Below are 14328 nucleotides of genomic sequence, written 5' to 3'. Positions count from 1 at the left end.
TTGATCTGTTTCCTGATTAACATAAGACCACAATTTTTTGGATCTTCTGCCAGATTGGTAGATAGAATTTTATGTTTGAAATTGTTGAACAATCACACATGGCTCTTTTCACATTAATTTTGGCTTCATTCAATTTTGTTTCTTATTATGAAGCTCACTTTCCTTTGAAGCAGCTTTTTTTGACACAGCTGTCGAACCAATGCTGGTCCTCACTTCCCTCAAAACCTTGCTCAACATGTACCAATTTAATGAGTGTTGTACAATAGCTTATGTTACAGACTATAAAATGCTACAGACTATTATATGCACCTTAATTTTTAAGCTTTTTTTTTCTTTCTTTTTTTTTTTTTTTTTTTTTTTTTTTTTTTTTTTTTTTTTTTTTTTTTTTTTTTTTTTGCAACAAAGGCAGAATAAAAAAAAATTCTTGGTTTATAAAACCAACCTGATCTTTAAAACCCCTGAAAATCATCATCTGAACTTTCTTCTTCCTCTTCATTGTCATTGTTGTCCTCTTCATATATAAGATGGTCTTCACTGGCATTAAGAGTGTTGCTTATGCAACACTTCTTGAAAAATTTCACAATAATGTCTCCTCTCACTGCACACCATGACCGTTTTATCAACTGATATAAAAAGTTTGACTGTAGCTTGTTTTGAAGCTCCCTTTGGTGTGACTTCACGCTGAGTTTCATCCATCATGCATTTGTTCCATTCCTCTCTTACATACACTTCAAATGGTTTATTTATCAAAATATCAGGAGGTTGCAATTGTGAAGTAAGTTCTCCCAAAATAGCAGCAAGCTTTGTTTTTTTCCTGTCTCAATTTCTCTTTCATAAAATTTTACAAATGAGTACTCTCCTGATCAAACACAAGAAGAGAACTCATCTTCAATACAGCACCTTTCCTTCTCTCCCAAACTCTGTTAAATTCATAAGTTCATACCAGCGTTGTCCATCTAACCCTTGTCTTGTATGTGAGCACCAGCTTCTGGCAGTATTTCAGAAGATGTTTGCATTATTTTGCAATTGAAAATGATCACTGGATTAAGTTTAGCACTGTCAGCACAACATGAGAGAACAACAGTGTAGTGCATTTTGCCATGTCCATTTGTTTTTATGGTTACAGTTTTACCACCTTTCATGGCAACAGCTCTGTTACCCAGCACATCAAATGTCAGAGGAGTTTTGTCCGCATTTGCTATTTGGCTTAGTTCCATACTGGTTTTCTTTTGGTGTTGAATAATAAAGCAAAGGAAAGATAATATTTTCTCTTCATATTCTTAAGGCATTTTCTGTGACATACTGGCTTCTGTTCGCATGCTAAGTCCATGGCACTTCATAAACCTGTTGCACCAACCAACCCCACCCTGAAAGTCTGTTAAGTTCCACTGTAGTGCTAGCTTGCAAGTGTGTATTTCAATAATTTTTGTATTAATTTCAGTGCCATCCTTGAATCCATTTCAATATGTCACCTTTTTTGTTTGACCGTTTTACATTCAGTCCTCTATTTGCGAATTTAGTCCTCCCCATTTTTCAGTTCTTCTTTACTAGCCCGCCAACTGCAAATGGTTTTTTCTGTTGATGGATATTGTTGTAACTCGCCAACCATTCAAAGTGCCGCTGCGCAATTACGCATGTCCTCTACATGCGGCGCTGTCTGCCAGTCATGCAGCAGCTGCGCCACCTGTGCCCAGCCAGCCAGCGGCCGCTAGACTTGGACTCAGTGCTCATTTGAATGTTACCGTGTTCACATGTCTTGCTTTGTCAACTTGCTCTGTGACTTAACATGTGTTGTGTCGTCATGAAATGTGTGTGTTCAACTTGACGTTATAACAGATCTGCCACTCAGCTGCTCTGTTTCCATGTTCTTTTGCATATGCTATTACTTTCAATATTTAGCCCACATCACATGAATTACTTTCATTTTTTCCATTACAAAATTAGCTACTAACAAAATTATTATACTGCTACCGATAACACAAATCACTTTCAATTCATGTTCACTGGCACCAAATACTGCAATGATGCATGACAGGCTGGACAGAGTTCTCACTTTTTGATGGCATGGTGGACAGGAGACAGTGTTACCAAGCTTGTGTATCCCTATAACTGATATTCGTTGCATTGGTGCGCTGCTGCTGCCAGTTCAATCATACGCTGCCAGATAGAGATAAATTTCCCGTGGCATTGAAGATATGGCCATTTTTAAAACTGTTGGGAATTTTAAATCAAACACTGGACATTTTTATGTCAATTCTGAGTATAAGACACATCTGAATTTTGGGGGCAATTTTTTGAAGGAAAAAATGCATCTTATAGTCCATAAAATATGGCTGTCTTGAACTTTGACCATTTATGCTCAAAATTTTCAGTCTCAGAGATGATGTTTGATGTTAACAACTTAGGTAATCAGAAATCTATTTATGATAATCGATTCTGTGGACCTGGATGTGGACACGTTTGTATGGGCACACAACAGGAAGGTCTTTAGCACCTGTGCAAAAACAGATTGAGATGAATGTCTGGAAAATACACAAAGCAGGAGATAAAACAGCACGTATAAGACAGGTAACAAAAGTCAGAAAATTAAGTATTGCGTCAGTAGTAAAACATTAACAACACAGGAAGAAAGCGGTATAATGAGCTAAAACAATATAGCAGATGATATGGCTGGCTGACCACAAGAATAAAAAAAGGAGAAGCCAGTCACTCTGCAACACATTACAACCTCCAGCCTGAAAGTTTAGGCCAGAGTCTAGACACATCACAAAACTTTAAAATCTCACACCAACTCGTCTCATCATCAGCTAAAATAGAGAGCAGATCCCCACCAATATTTGCTTATGCCCTTGCATCATGATATACCATGCAATCCTTTAAAATATGGCGGATAGAGATGCACATGCCACAAGCATCTCACAACAGGGTACACTCTCGCCTTACTAAAAAGCTACATGTGAGAGGGCAGTGCCCAATTCTAAGATGTGTAAGTGTCACTTCATCCCACCAGAGCAACTGGTAGGAAGAATGCCACAGCCAGGTTGTTGACTTCACCAACCACAGTTTATTGGCCTACACCGCCAGCCATTCCTCATCCCACAACTGCATGCACTTCCTGTGTAGTGCAGAAATGACAGCCTGCAAGGGAACAGGACACTGCGCCACATCCTTTCTTCTGCAGGCCTCCTTGGCTGCCCAATCAGCCTGTTCACTTCCCCATATCCCTAGATGACCTGGCACCCAGCAGAATGACACCTGCTTACCCTTCTACTGGAGCAAGTACAATTGGTCATATATCAGCCAGACCAACTTCTCAGCTGGGTACAGGTCCTATAACGATTGTAAGGCACTAAGGGAATTGGAGCAAATGAAAAACTGTTTGCCCCGAATACAACACATCTGGTCCAGTGCCTTCACGATCACATGGAACTCCGCTGAGAAAATGGTATACTTGTCAGGAAGGTGAATCTTGGAACATGACAGAGCAGCCAAAGGAATTTCCTTTTTTTGAAGCCATCAGTGTTCACTACTGTGAAACTGTGATGCATATCTAAAACGTTAAAAAACAGAGATTGAAATGTAAAATCAGACATATGATCTTTCTTAAAATTCGTCAAGTCTAAAATAAATCTGGGCATCTGAAGAAGCCAAGATGGAAATCTGCCCCCACCGCGATGTGAAACATGAAGACCAGCAACACCCATCTCTAGAAGGCAATCCTGTACAGGAATCCCACAGGGCCTCATTGCCTGTTGCCAATTACCAATAAGCCTTACCAGTGGAGGCTGAGCAGTGGTATGGTAGGTGGGTGTGTATGGTGTGGACAGTGTTTTATATGCCTGGCCCACCATGAACAGCCATTGCCTGAAGTGAAGTGGCAGTTCACCAGCCTCTGCACACAGGCTTAGTATGGGGCTTGTTTTGAATGCCCCAGTGGCCAACCAAATCCCTTCATGGTGCACCATGTCCAACATCTTTAAATAAGAGGTCTCGCAGGCCCATATGCCGTGCATCCCTAATTGAGCCAAGATCGCACAAGTGCCCTGTAAAACTGGAGCAGAAGTCCTGTCTGCTCCCCATGTACTGTGGCTAACACATTTTAAAATACTTAAAGCCTTAAGTGAGCATTTTTTCAGTTCCTTAAGATGTGGTAACCATGTAAGCTTAGAGTCCAATATGAGGCCCAGAAACCTCACTGTGTCTTTAAAAGTAAGGACAGTGTCCCTCATCCTCAACTCAGGAAAGTTTAAAATGGAACGAGAACGGTTAAAAAGAACACATACAGATGTCTCGGTGGAAAACTCAAAACCACTCTTCTGTGCCCATTCATTCAAATGTCAAAGAATTAGTTGCAACTGACGTGTTGACGTTGTGAGGCTTGAAGAAGATCAAAACATAGAGAAGTCATCCACAAACAAAGAACACCGGACAGGACTTTTCACTATGGACGTAATGTTATTAATAGCTATGACAAAGACAGTCACACTTAAAACACTACCTTTAGAGACACCGCTCCCCTGCTCAAAGCAATCAGACAGGACATCACCGACTCGGTATCTAAAATATTGTGGCAAGAGGAAGGACTGAATAAAAATGCGAAGACAACCATGAAAATCCCATTTGTGAAGCTGCTCCAGGATAAGATGCCTCCAAGTAGTATTGTAGGCCTTCTCGATGTCAAAAAATATACCTAGAAGGTGATGCCGGTGCAGGAATGCCTATTGTATAGCCGCCTCCAGGAGGGCCAGGTTATCAAAGGTGGAGCGATACTTCCTCAACCCACACTGAAAGCAACTAAGGAGGCTCCTTTATTCTAAGATCCAGACAAGGTGGCAGTTGACCATCTGCTCCAAGGTCTTTCCCACACAGCTAGTGAGGGCAACACTATGGTAACTACTTGGGGAAGTATGGTCTTTGCCATGTTTTAAAAGAGGAATTAAAACTGCCCCCTGCCACGAGTTGGGAAAGTGACCAGCATATAAATGGCATTAAAAAGTGTGAGGTGGATATCTTTGCTTCCCCTTGCGAGGTGCTGCAGCACACTGCAATGGATCCTGTTGTGACCAGGGGATGTGTCTTGAGCCACAGACGATGCAGAATCCAGCTCACACATGGAAATGGGCAGTTGTTATCTTCATTAGAGGTGGACCTGAAGTCGAAACTACTACTCTCAGCAACCGCTCTATGGCATTTGAAACCTGGATTCCGTCTGGCTGTTGCAGTAACTGTGGCAAAATACGCCACTATAGTCTGGGCAGTGTCCTGCAGATTGGTTTGGAGTGTGTCGTTCCCCATTACAGCAGCCATGGGGAACCTTTCTCCTCTCCCAGAAATTCTCCTGATGGTCTCCAATACAATCGAACTTTTGGTGGCATGATTAATGGTGCTCAGGAACTGTAGCCATGACCTCTTCTCGCTCTCTTGAATAGTTCAGTGACACTTTAACCTCGCCAACCAAAAGGCTGCAAGATTCTCTCTGTCTGGCCGACACTTGAACCTACGCAGAGCCATATACCTAGTCCTGATTGCAGAACGGCATTTGTCAATCCACCACGGGACAGTTTACCTCTTCTGTTGTCCTGTGGTCTGTGGAACGAATGCTGCAGAGACATTTTGGTAATATGATCCAACCAAGCCTCGACATTGGCACAACTGGGCCAACTGGCTAAAAACTGTCAAGTCTGCTCTACAAAGCACCCATCACAGTGGTTTTCTTTTGGTTTCCACTCTGTCTGTCAGATGAATTCAGACTGGGAAGTGATCACTTCCGTGCAAGTTGTCAACCGCTTTCCATTGAGCAGTGTGAGCAAGAGCTCGAGAGCAAAGTGACAGAATAATGGCAGAAAACGACCCAGTTGCTGTGCAGAAATATATGCTCTGTACCGTATTTAGCAAGTATGCGCATGATGACATGCTCTACGCCTGGAGCAGGTAGTTGCAGAGTCCTAAGGCACATTTTGTGTATTAAAATTGCCACAGGGAATGAAGGGGCAGGGAGCTGTGTTATAAGGCCAGTTAGGGCCTCATCATCGAGCACATCATATGGGGACAAGTAAAGGGAACATACTGTCAACGGATGACGCATGTGTACTGATACAGCAACTGCTTGTAAGGTCTTTGTAAGTGAGAGACGCGAGCAGTGGTAGTTGGTACTGACAACAATACCTACGCCTGCTCCAGCTCTCTCTCCACTCAGGTCATCCTTTTTGTGGAGTACATAGCCTCTTAGCTCAGGCATGTACGATTGATCCATATGAGTCTTCTGGAGATACACACAGTGGTCTATCCTGAGATAAGAGACGGAGTTCATCCACATAGGTCCTGAACCCCTGCAAGTTCCACTGTAGGATGGGAGCCATTTCATCGATGTGGTTTTAATTTACTCCTATTTTTGCACTGCGGAGGTGAAATACTTGTAGAGCGAGGAGGAGTGAAGGGGCTGCCTGGATCCTCCAAGACATCTAACTCCACGATGTCCTCCTCCTCAGTCAGACGTGAAAGAATAATGTCTGATAGTGCTCGGGATAGCTTTTGACCCGAACTTCATGAACCTTTCCCTCCACCGTCCTTTCGAGGATGCGGGAGAAAGAGGGCATTGAGAGGTACTTTACTTGTTGTGTGCCTTCATGACACTCACTACAGAACTGTTGCTGGTCTCTTCTGTGGTGGCTGCTGAAAGACTTATTAGTGGCCAACTCCTTCTACTCCATTGACGAATTTTTTAATAGAAACAAATGATGTATTGTATATATTCATACTATTAGTATTGTTATTTCAGCTTTAAAAAAAAAAAGTTGACATGTTCCACATCCACGAGGATCTCCTCAGCATGGATCTATGGAACGAAAAACTAATCTAATCTAATCCACCTTTCTGTCCCTTGCACTATGTGGGCACTGTTACAATTTATATGTGTGACTAGTTCTGGGATCTTTCCATGAATGTAATTAACTAAAACTATATCAAAATTCCCTTTTTCTAATCTCCCATGACGAATGTTATTCTCTGTTATTCATAATGAGACTGATATTCTTCCCTGATATGTGTGTGACTACTTTCTCACAGTTTGTGTATATAAACTGTCAATGTGTATTCAACTGTATTAGTCTTAGGCTCACACAAAAGATGGTCAGGAAGAACACAGCCAAAATGACACTGCATTAAGTTAACTAAACCTGGCAATATTCATGAAATCTTGCTGATCAATAGTTATATCTAGTCTGCATATTATATTTTATTATTAATTGGAGTTACATTAACAAATACATAAATACTTGGTGAAGTTCTTTCAATGCACTCTGAACATAAGATGATACACAAACTAATACAAGATTATGCTCATCAGCGGAGAAGCAAGCATGTTCTAAACCAGGGGTGTACGGACTTACTAATACTGCAAATCACAAAACCCTCTGTGTGTGTGTGTGTGTGTGTGTGTGTGTGTGTGTGTGTGTGTGGTTCACATCATTTGTTTCACAAAAAAATATTTTATTGCATGGCATAAAAGAACTAAGTTCCACAAGGGCTCATACTCCCATTTTAAGGAGAGGATGAAAGATGAGTAAAAAAAGAATTACAAGAAAGAACACTGAGGCACGGTCCGCCATCTGATTGATTGTGGGCCGCATGCAGCCCACATGCTATGCATTGCTGTTCTAAAAAGTTAACTGAGTACCTAGAACCATTTACTGGCATAAAATTTCTATTTGTTTAAGAATCAGTTGAAGTCAACCAGGCAAGTTATGAGCACTGTTAATAATTTAATTTCCAAACATGAAAGTAAACAGAACAAGATAAAAGGAAAAGGCTAAAATGTGATTAAAACTGAGAGTTCATTTTCTTACAAACATTAGCAAAGTCTAAAATTCAATAAACATCATAGGTAACTATTCCAAAACAGAATGTCACTTACATTTTGAATATCACTAATGGTGATTTCTGTGTCAAATGTGACCTCCAGGTCATGATCTGGGAATATAGGCTTGTTTGTGTCTGGATTGCATCCCAGACCGCATAAGGCACCAGTGTAATGTGTTACTGCCTCATTAGTCCTGGAAACAATGAGACATAAACAATAACTACAGCAGAACAAGAAACTGATCTTAAATAAAACAGGCGTGCACACACACGCACGCATGCACACACAAATAGTCTTGAACTAAACTGGTCTATACAACATGTTTGGCAAACAGAAGTTTAAATATGTGACACATTTGTATCTATTAGTGCCTCAAATCTGAAAATATGAATTTATAATTTAAATATTTTGATTTACACAGAATTTTTTGTTTCTAGGTCACTTTAAGGGTGACGTTGTTGTTGTTGTTGTTGTTGTTGTTACTACTACTAACTACTACTACTACTACTACTACAACCACCACCACCACCACCACCACCACTACTAAAGCTATGATGTAAGGCGTATTTTTCTACTTATCATTTCTTCACCATATGCACAATGTACACGTGGACAAAGAAAAAAAAATTCCTGGATTTTTTCTGCATTCCCCACTTAAAAATACATATTTTTATGGTGAAAATACACTTTTCTGGAACTGTAAAACTTATCAATCCGTTGAATGGTAAAGGTTTTATACACTGCCACAGAGCTCTCCAGCACTTCAGGAAACAAAACCCAGCAAAATAAAATTATGCTTTTTGGAAAAATCTTTGATATGCAGCAACATGTAGGCTGCATATTTTCATATTACGAAAATATAAATGTAGGATCCACCAAACACAGCACATGTCACATTATCTTGCCAGTCAAGACAGTAGATATTCAGAGGACACCTGATGCATTCAGTAAATAGCAACATGACTGTTAAGTAGTGTGAATACACAAATACGAAATGTTCATAATTCAAATTAATACATACATAGCATAGCTACAAGAAAAGCTAAGGTTTCACATGTAAGATTGGTCTTTTTGTGTTTGTTACCCTTTAAGAGAATTCAAACACAAATGAGCTAGTACAATATTAAATGACGACATTAAATGTCAGGTCTTCTGGGCCCAAAATTTTTCTAAGTGGCTGGTCCTCAATGTGTTATGTTATTAACGAGTGTCAAATGTTCTGCGATTTAAGAAATTCATCACATGTTCTCACACAACATAATTCATGTTGCGTAAAAGCTAATTTCTTCTCAAACCGTCATTCACAATATTTTCCTGCAACCTGTTGGAAAGAGATTCGCTTGAGCAGTTGCCATAGAATGCCAGAAGACAGGTGTTACTGTGCACACGCAGCTGTGATAATGCAGGAAGCCTGTGCTTGGTATTTGCTCTTCACGTACACCTTTCATCGCATTTCTGTTTAGAATTTTGTGCATAGCGTGGCATCATGTGACCATGTGAAGCAATGCGGTGACATGGGAGTTAATGTACTTAGGGCAATTGTTTTATCATATCCTATCCCGATAAGGAATGCAAAATTAGAAAGCAGTGCTTGGCACAATATGCATTTCAAAACTAGACTCTACAGTTCAAAGTACCCTAATATTTTGCTACGTGGTGACTTCAACAAAAACAGCAGTGCAAAAAGCTAGTAAGAAGGATTACAAATTTCTTGCAAAAATAAAAAATAAAAACTGTTGTTTGTATACACCAGAACTATGAAAATTAAGCTTTTTATAACTTTATCAAAACGTATAAAGCTTAACAAGGTTACTTGTGACGCCAAGGAACTGCATAACTGGCAGTTTATATTATATTCCAGGAGTAAATATAAAGCCTTGTGGGGAGTTACAATGATAAAATATGGTGTGTTGTCAGTCCATAATTTACAGAAGAATGGTGTTCTGTAGATTTAAAATGCAAACAATACAAATTCTGAAATAACGTCAGGCCTAGAGGCAGTACCAGTCAAGTGTTGAAATATTTCTTGGGATCGAAAAACACTGCGTTTCATGGAAGGCAGATATGTAAAATTATACTAAAGCTTTTCATTGTGGTTTTTGGCCAGCCGGAAGCCAATTTTCTTAGAGTACTATTACTGTATTACCTCATGTTTGGTTCTTTATTGTGACATAATGCCATACGTGCCAGAAGATGAAAATGCGCACTTGAAATTCAGTGAACAGTTGAAACTAGCTATTAGTATGGAATGAAACACTTCCTTTCAAATCATTTGACTGCCTCTATGGAAAAGATTAATAAAAGCCAAATTTCTTTAGAAAACTGACAAAAATTGCTTCACTGTATTTACTCGAATGTAAGCCGCACTTTTTTTTTCCGGTTTTTGTAATCCAAAAAACCCCCCTGTGGCTTAGAATCGAGTGCAAAGTAAGGGGAAGTTCTGAAAAATGTTGGTAGGTGCCACCACAACTAACTTTTGCCGTCGAATATATGTAACGCTACACAGGCTTGCTTTGCAGGCACAAAGATAAATACTAGCGCCAAAACCTTTGCGTCAGTAAATAAATTAAAAAAAAAAAAAAAAAAAAAAAAAAAAAAAAAAAAAAAAAAATGGAAGGCGAGCTTCTTCCTCCGCCCAGAGTTTCGACCACTGCATTTTCATACATTATCCAACGAAGTAAATACAAATTCCGTATTGTTCATCTTCGAATGTAGCAGCATTTCAATGTACTACGAAAATCCGACTGGCAAGACTGTTTGGGGTTTTTGTCAATATGGCCAACTGTACATTCTGAATTTTTTCCTACCTGTGAGAAGAGATGGTTGCTAATAGGAACTTTCATGAATTGTGAATCACATGCAGTTTTCTCTTCACCACAAGAATAATATGAATATAAACATTTTGCCATGTATTCTTTTGTGTTGGCTGCTATCTCATTTAAATCCTGTCTGCCTCATAAACTATGAAACTAGAGTGAGACAACAGCAAACGCGGAAGAACATACATATCATGTCATTATTCTTGTACCTAATAGTCATACAGTCAGAGATGAATCACGGCAATTGACTAGATTTTTTAATGTAAGATGGTTCTAATTTCTGTGCAGAATGTAATGTACTAAAGAGGCGTCTGCAAAGTTTTTCAAATGGAGAAAAATTTTCTCTAAACTCTCGTTCAGAACATCTTGTACCATACACAGTCTATTATTTGGTTCTTGTTGACCATTATCAAAGAAAGCAGCAGTGTAAGTAACAAGCAGTCTCTTGCCATTGTTTCGCTAATGAGATGATTCCTCTTTTTTTTTAATTTTTTTTAAATTGAATGCAGCGGTAGCGCACACAAAACCAAGCCATGCCGCGAGCGGCGACAGGCCGTAAACACTCATTATCAGAATGTGACAAACAAGGCATGACACAGTACAGTAATGCATTTTCAGCTTAGAGTGACATAAACACCTATAGCAAAGAGAACAGCGCTTATGTGATCAAAGAAAAATAAGCAATCAATTCAAACCAGACGAAGCACGAGAAAAAGGAAGGGTACCCGTATAAATACCGCCGGAGCGCCTGATGCATAGCAATGGCTACCTGGTAAAGCTTAACTGCAAAGCTTACGACTCGAACCAAACTACTGTAGCTGTATCGTCATTCATTCGACCTAAATTGTGTCTCATATTAAAATGAACCAACTTTGTTTCGATTTGGAGGTGCGGCCTAAAACTTTTCTCTCCCATTGAATTTCGAGTCTCAAATTTCAGGTGCGGCTTAGATTCGGGAAATTTTTTTTTTCCTTCATTTCGAGTCTCATTTTTCAGGTGTGGCTTAGATTCGAGTGCGGCTTAGATTCGAGTAGATACGGTAATGCTTGATTGCCAGCAAAAAATAAAGTCAGAAAACTGAAACTAAGTGTTGTTTTGTTGTAAATGATGCATTTTCTTTGCAAGCTAAGTTTTACATTGCTGTTTTTCTCTCATGTATGTTTTATTGTTGCATTGCTATTCTGCAGTACTGAGATAAAGTAAATTTTTTTGTTAGTGTGTCAGTTCTTACCAGTGAAAATTACAAAAATTTAACTCCGATCTAAAACATTCGTGGAATTCTAAAAAATTCTGGGTCACAAATTAAAGATACAGGACAAAGCAGTCCCTGGAGCAGGTTTGGTGGAGTTTACAATGTTATGAGAAGGAAAGTTGCCATTCACCACATAGTGGAGATGCTGAGAAACAAATAGGCACAACAAAAGATTTTCACACTTAAAGCTTTCAGCCAATGGCCTTCGTCAACAATAGACGGACGCACGCGCACGCACGCACATGCACATGAACGCAAGCACGCGCACACGTGCGCGCGCGCACCCACACACACACACACACACACCTGGAGTGGGTAGGGAGAGGGATAGTATGGTGGGGATGTAGCGGAAAAGGAGACACATAGAGAGAAAGCTTTTTCTCTCTAGGTCTCTCCTTTTCCACTACTTCCCCCACCTCTCTCTGCACACCTCCCAACCTGCAGCACTTTACTGTCCACCATCCCCACCATACTATCCTTCCCCCTCCCTACCCCAGCCGCCTCCTTCACCCCACCCAGTTGCCACTCCCATCATGCACTGGTGCTGCTGCTTGTAGTGTGGTTTCAGTTGCCTGAAATTGCAGTTGCTTGTGTGAGTTGCGTTTGCATGCGCGTGCGCGCGTGTGTGTGTGTGTGTGTGTGTGTGTGTGTGTGTGTGTGTTGTTGACAAAGGCCATTGTCCGAAAGCTTTAAGTCGGAAAATCTTTTTGTTGTGCCTATCTGCGTCTCACTATATGGTGAGTAGCAACTTTCCTTCTCATAATATTGTTACATTCCACCCTGGATTTTCCATTGTTTGATTTTTGGTTGAGTTTATTTTGTCAACAGCAAGGAGGAAAATTTGTCTAATTTAAGTGTTAGTCCATTTCTCTTATTCCACACATTTTTAATTTTTACTGCCTCTGCATCAACTAGTATAAGAATGGTTACGTCTGGATAGAACTAAAGTCTTGGAGAATTTATATGGTGTTACACTGGTCCAGCATGCGGTAAGCTGTGTGTAAATACTTTTTTTAGTGATTGCAAAGTATATTTGACAGAATGTGCAGTGGATAATGTTTATTCCACCCATGACTAACTGAAGATGCATGTCTGCTGTGGAATCCAGGTGGTGTGCACCCTGGTTCCTAGTTTGAATGCTGTATCAACACCATGTCTTTTTACAGGACCACTTCAATTCAAGAAGACAAAAATTATAAATTCATTTGTCAAAATATACAGTAACTGCAGCAGTATTACCTGAGTTCTATTTCAGGGGCAAAAATAAGGCACAAGAGTGCTGGAAGCCCATGAATATTTGGCATCAATGTGGTATGCCTTAGGTTCATACGATCACCAGCTGGGTTTAAGGAAACTGTAGCTGCTACAAGCATCCTGTAAAAGAAATATGGTCAGGAAATGTATTATTAAGTCAAGTCACTTCGCTTTCTATTCTATAAGTGGGCCACAGCAGTAAACTGATGCAAAACTGTAGTTATAGTAAGAGAAAACCCTGTTGCTACACTCACAGATCCTTTATTTTGTCTAGCATGAGCAGGCATTCCCTGCATGGGGAGCAACTGCTTAGACTAAGAAGGACTTAGTATTTTTTATTTAACTGTTTCTGTGTTCAAGTGAACAAAAGTGTCACCAGAATATACACTGTTAAAGATGCAAATTGAGATAATACAGAAAACTTACATTGACAAACTTTCACTGATGTTAAGTACAATATGCTGTTTCCAGTATGGTGACTTGCACCTAAAGTTGGCTGATAGCATTAAAGATTATATTTAAAGTTGGCTGGCAGCTCTAAAGTTCGAACTGGCTATACTACAGTACAGAAGTAAATGATGACATTGACAATGCCAAAGATTAAACTGACTGAACAACAGTACGTGTAATATCTAAGGTATAGTGTATCCAAAGACAGAAAATGAAATTTGCATTTTAATTGTCTCTTTTATTGGTTTGTGCACAGACATCTCATACTTGTACATATCTGCTTATCTTCAAAAAGATATCAGTACATTTGTAAAAATTAAAATATCTTTTAAAATACAATAAAAAAAATGCATATTTAAAAATGTCTTTATAAATACACATTCAGAATTAGCATTCTTAAAAATATTTCTGTTAGTATATTGTGCAAGTATTATATTTCGGTTCCTTATCAACAGTACGTCATGAATACATGGAAGAATCTATGTAGATTAAATTTGTTTTGTTCATTTAATAGATCTTGTGGGTTTTTCTCCTTTTTTACAATAATTTCCAAATCTTTCAAAAAATTTAGCAGAGGATCTTTAACTGTGTGTGAATAATTTTCATACTATCTTGTCCTTGTATGTTTAGTTGTCCACAAATGTTCATCCAGTGCTGTAGGATTTGAATTTAAATTGAAATGTTCTATATAAAAT

The 14328-nt window shown here is 39.4% G+C and overlaps 1 protein-coding gene across 5 annotated transcripts in view; it reads right to left on the bottom strand.

Moving 5' to 3' along the window:
* LOC124619536 (probable ATP-dependent RNA helicase spindle-E) overlaps positions 1-14328 on the bottom strand; it is a 265425-nt gene that overhangs the window by 39928 nt on the left and 211169 nt on the right. For all 5 annotated transcript variants that reach the window (XM_047146000.1, XM_047145997.1, XM_047146002.1 and 2 more), the window contains exons 22-23: positions 13169-13303; positions 7913-8051 (exon numbers count right to left, since the gene is read on the bottom strand). In XM_047146000.1, coding sequence (XP_047001956.1) covers positions 7913-8051; positions 13169-13303 — 274 coding nt within the window. The remainder of the gene's footprint in view (positions 1-7912; positions 8052-13168; positions 13304-14328) is intronic.

Source organism: Schistocerca americana, chromosome 6 (genome assembly GCF_021461395.2).
Source record: "Schistocerca americana isolate TAMUIC-IGC-003095 chromosome 6, iqSchAmer2.1, whole genome shotgun sequence".
Classification (NCBI taxonomy): Eukaryota; Metazoa; Arthropoda; class Insecta; order Orthoptera; family Acrididae; genus Schistocerca; species Schistocerca americana.
Note: the sequence above shows the minus strand (reverse complement) of the source record. Positions and strands in the feature narration are given on the sequence as shown.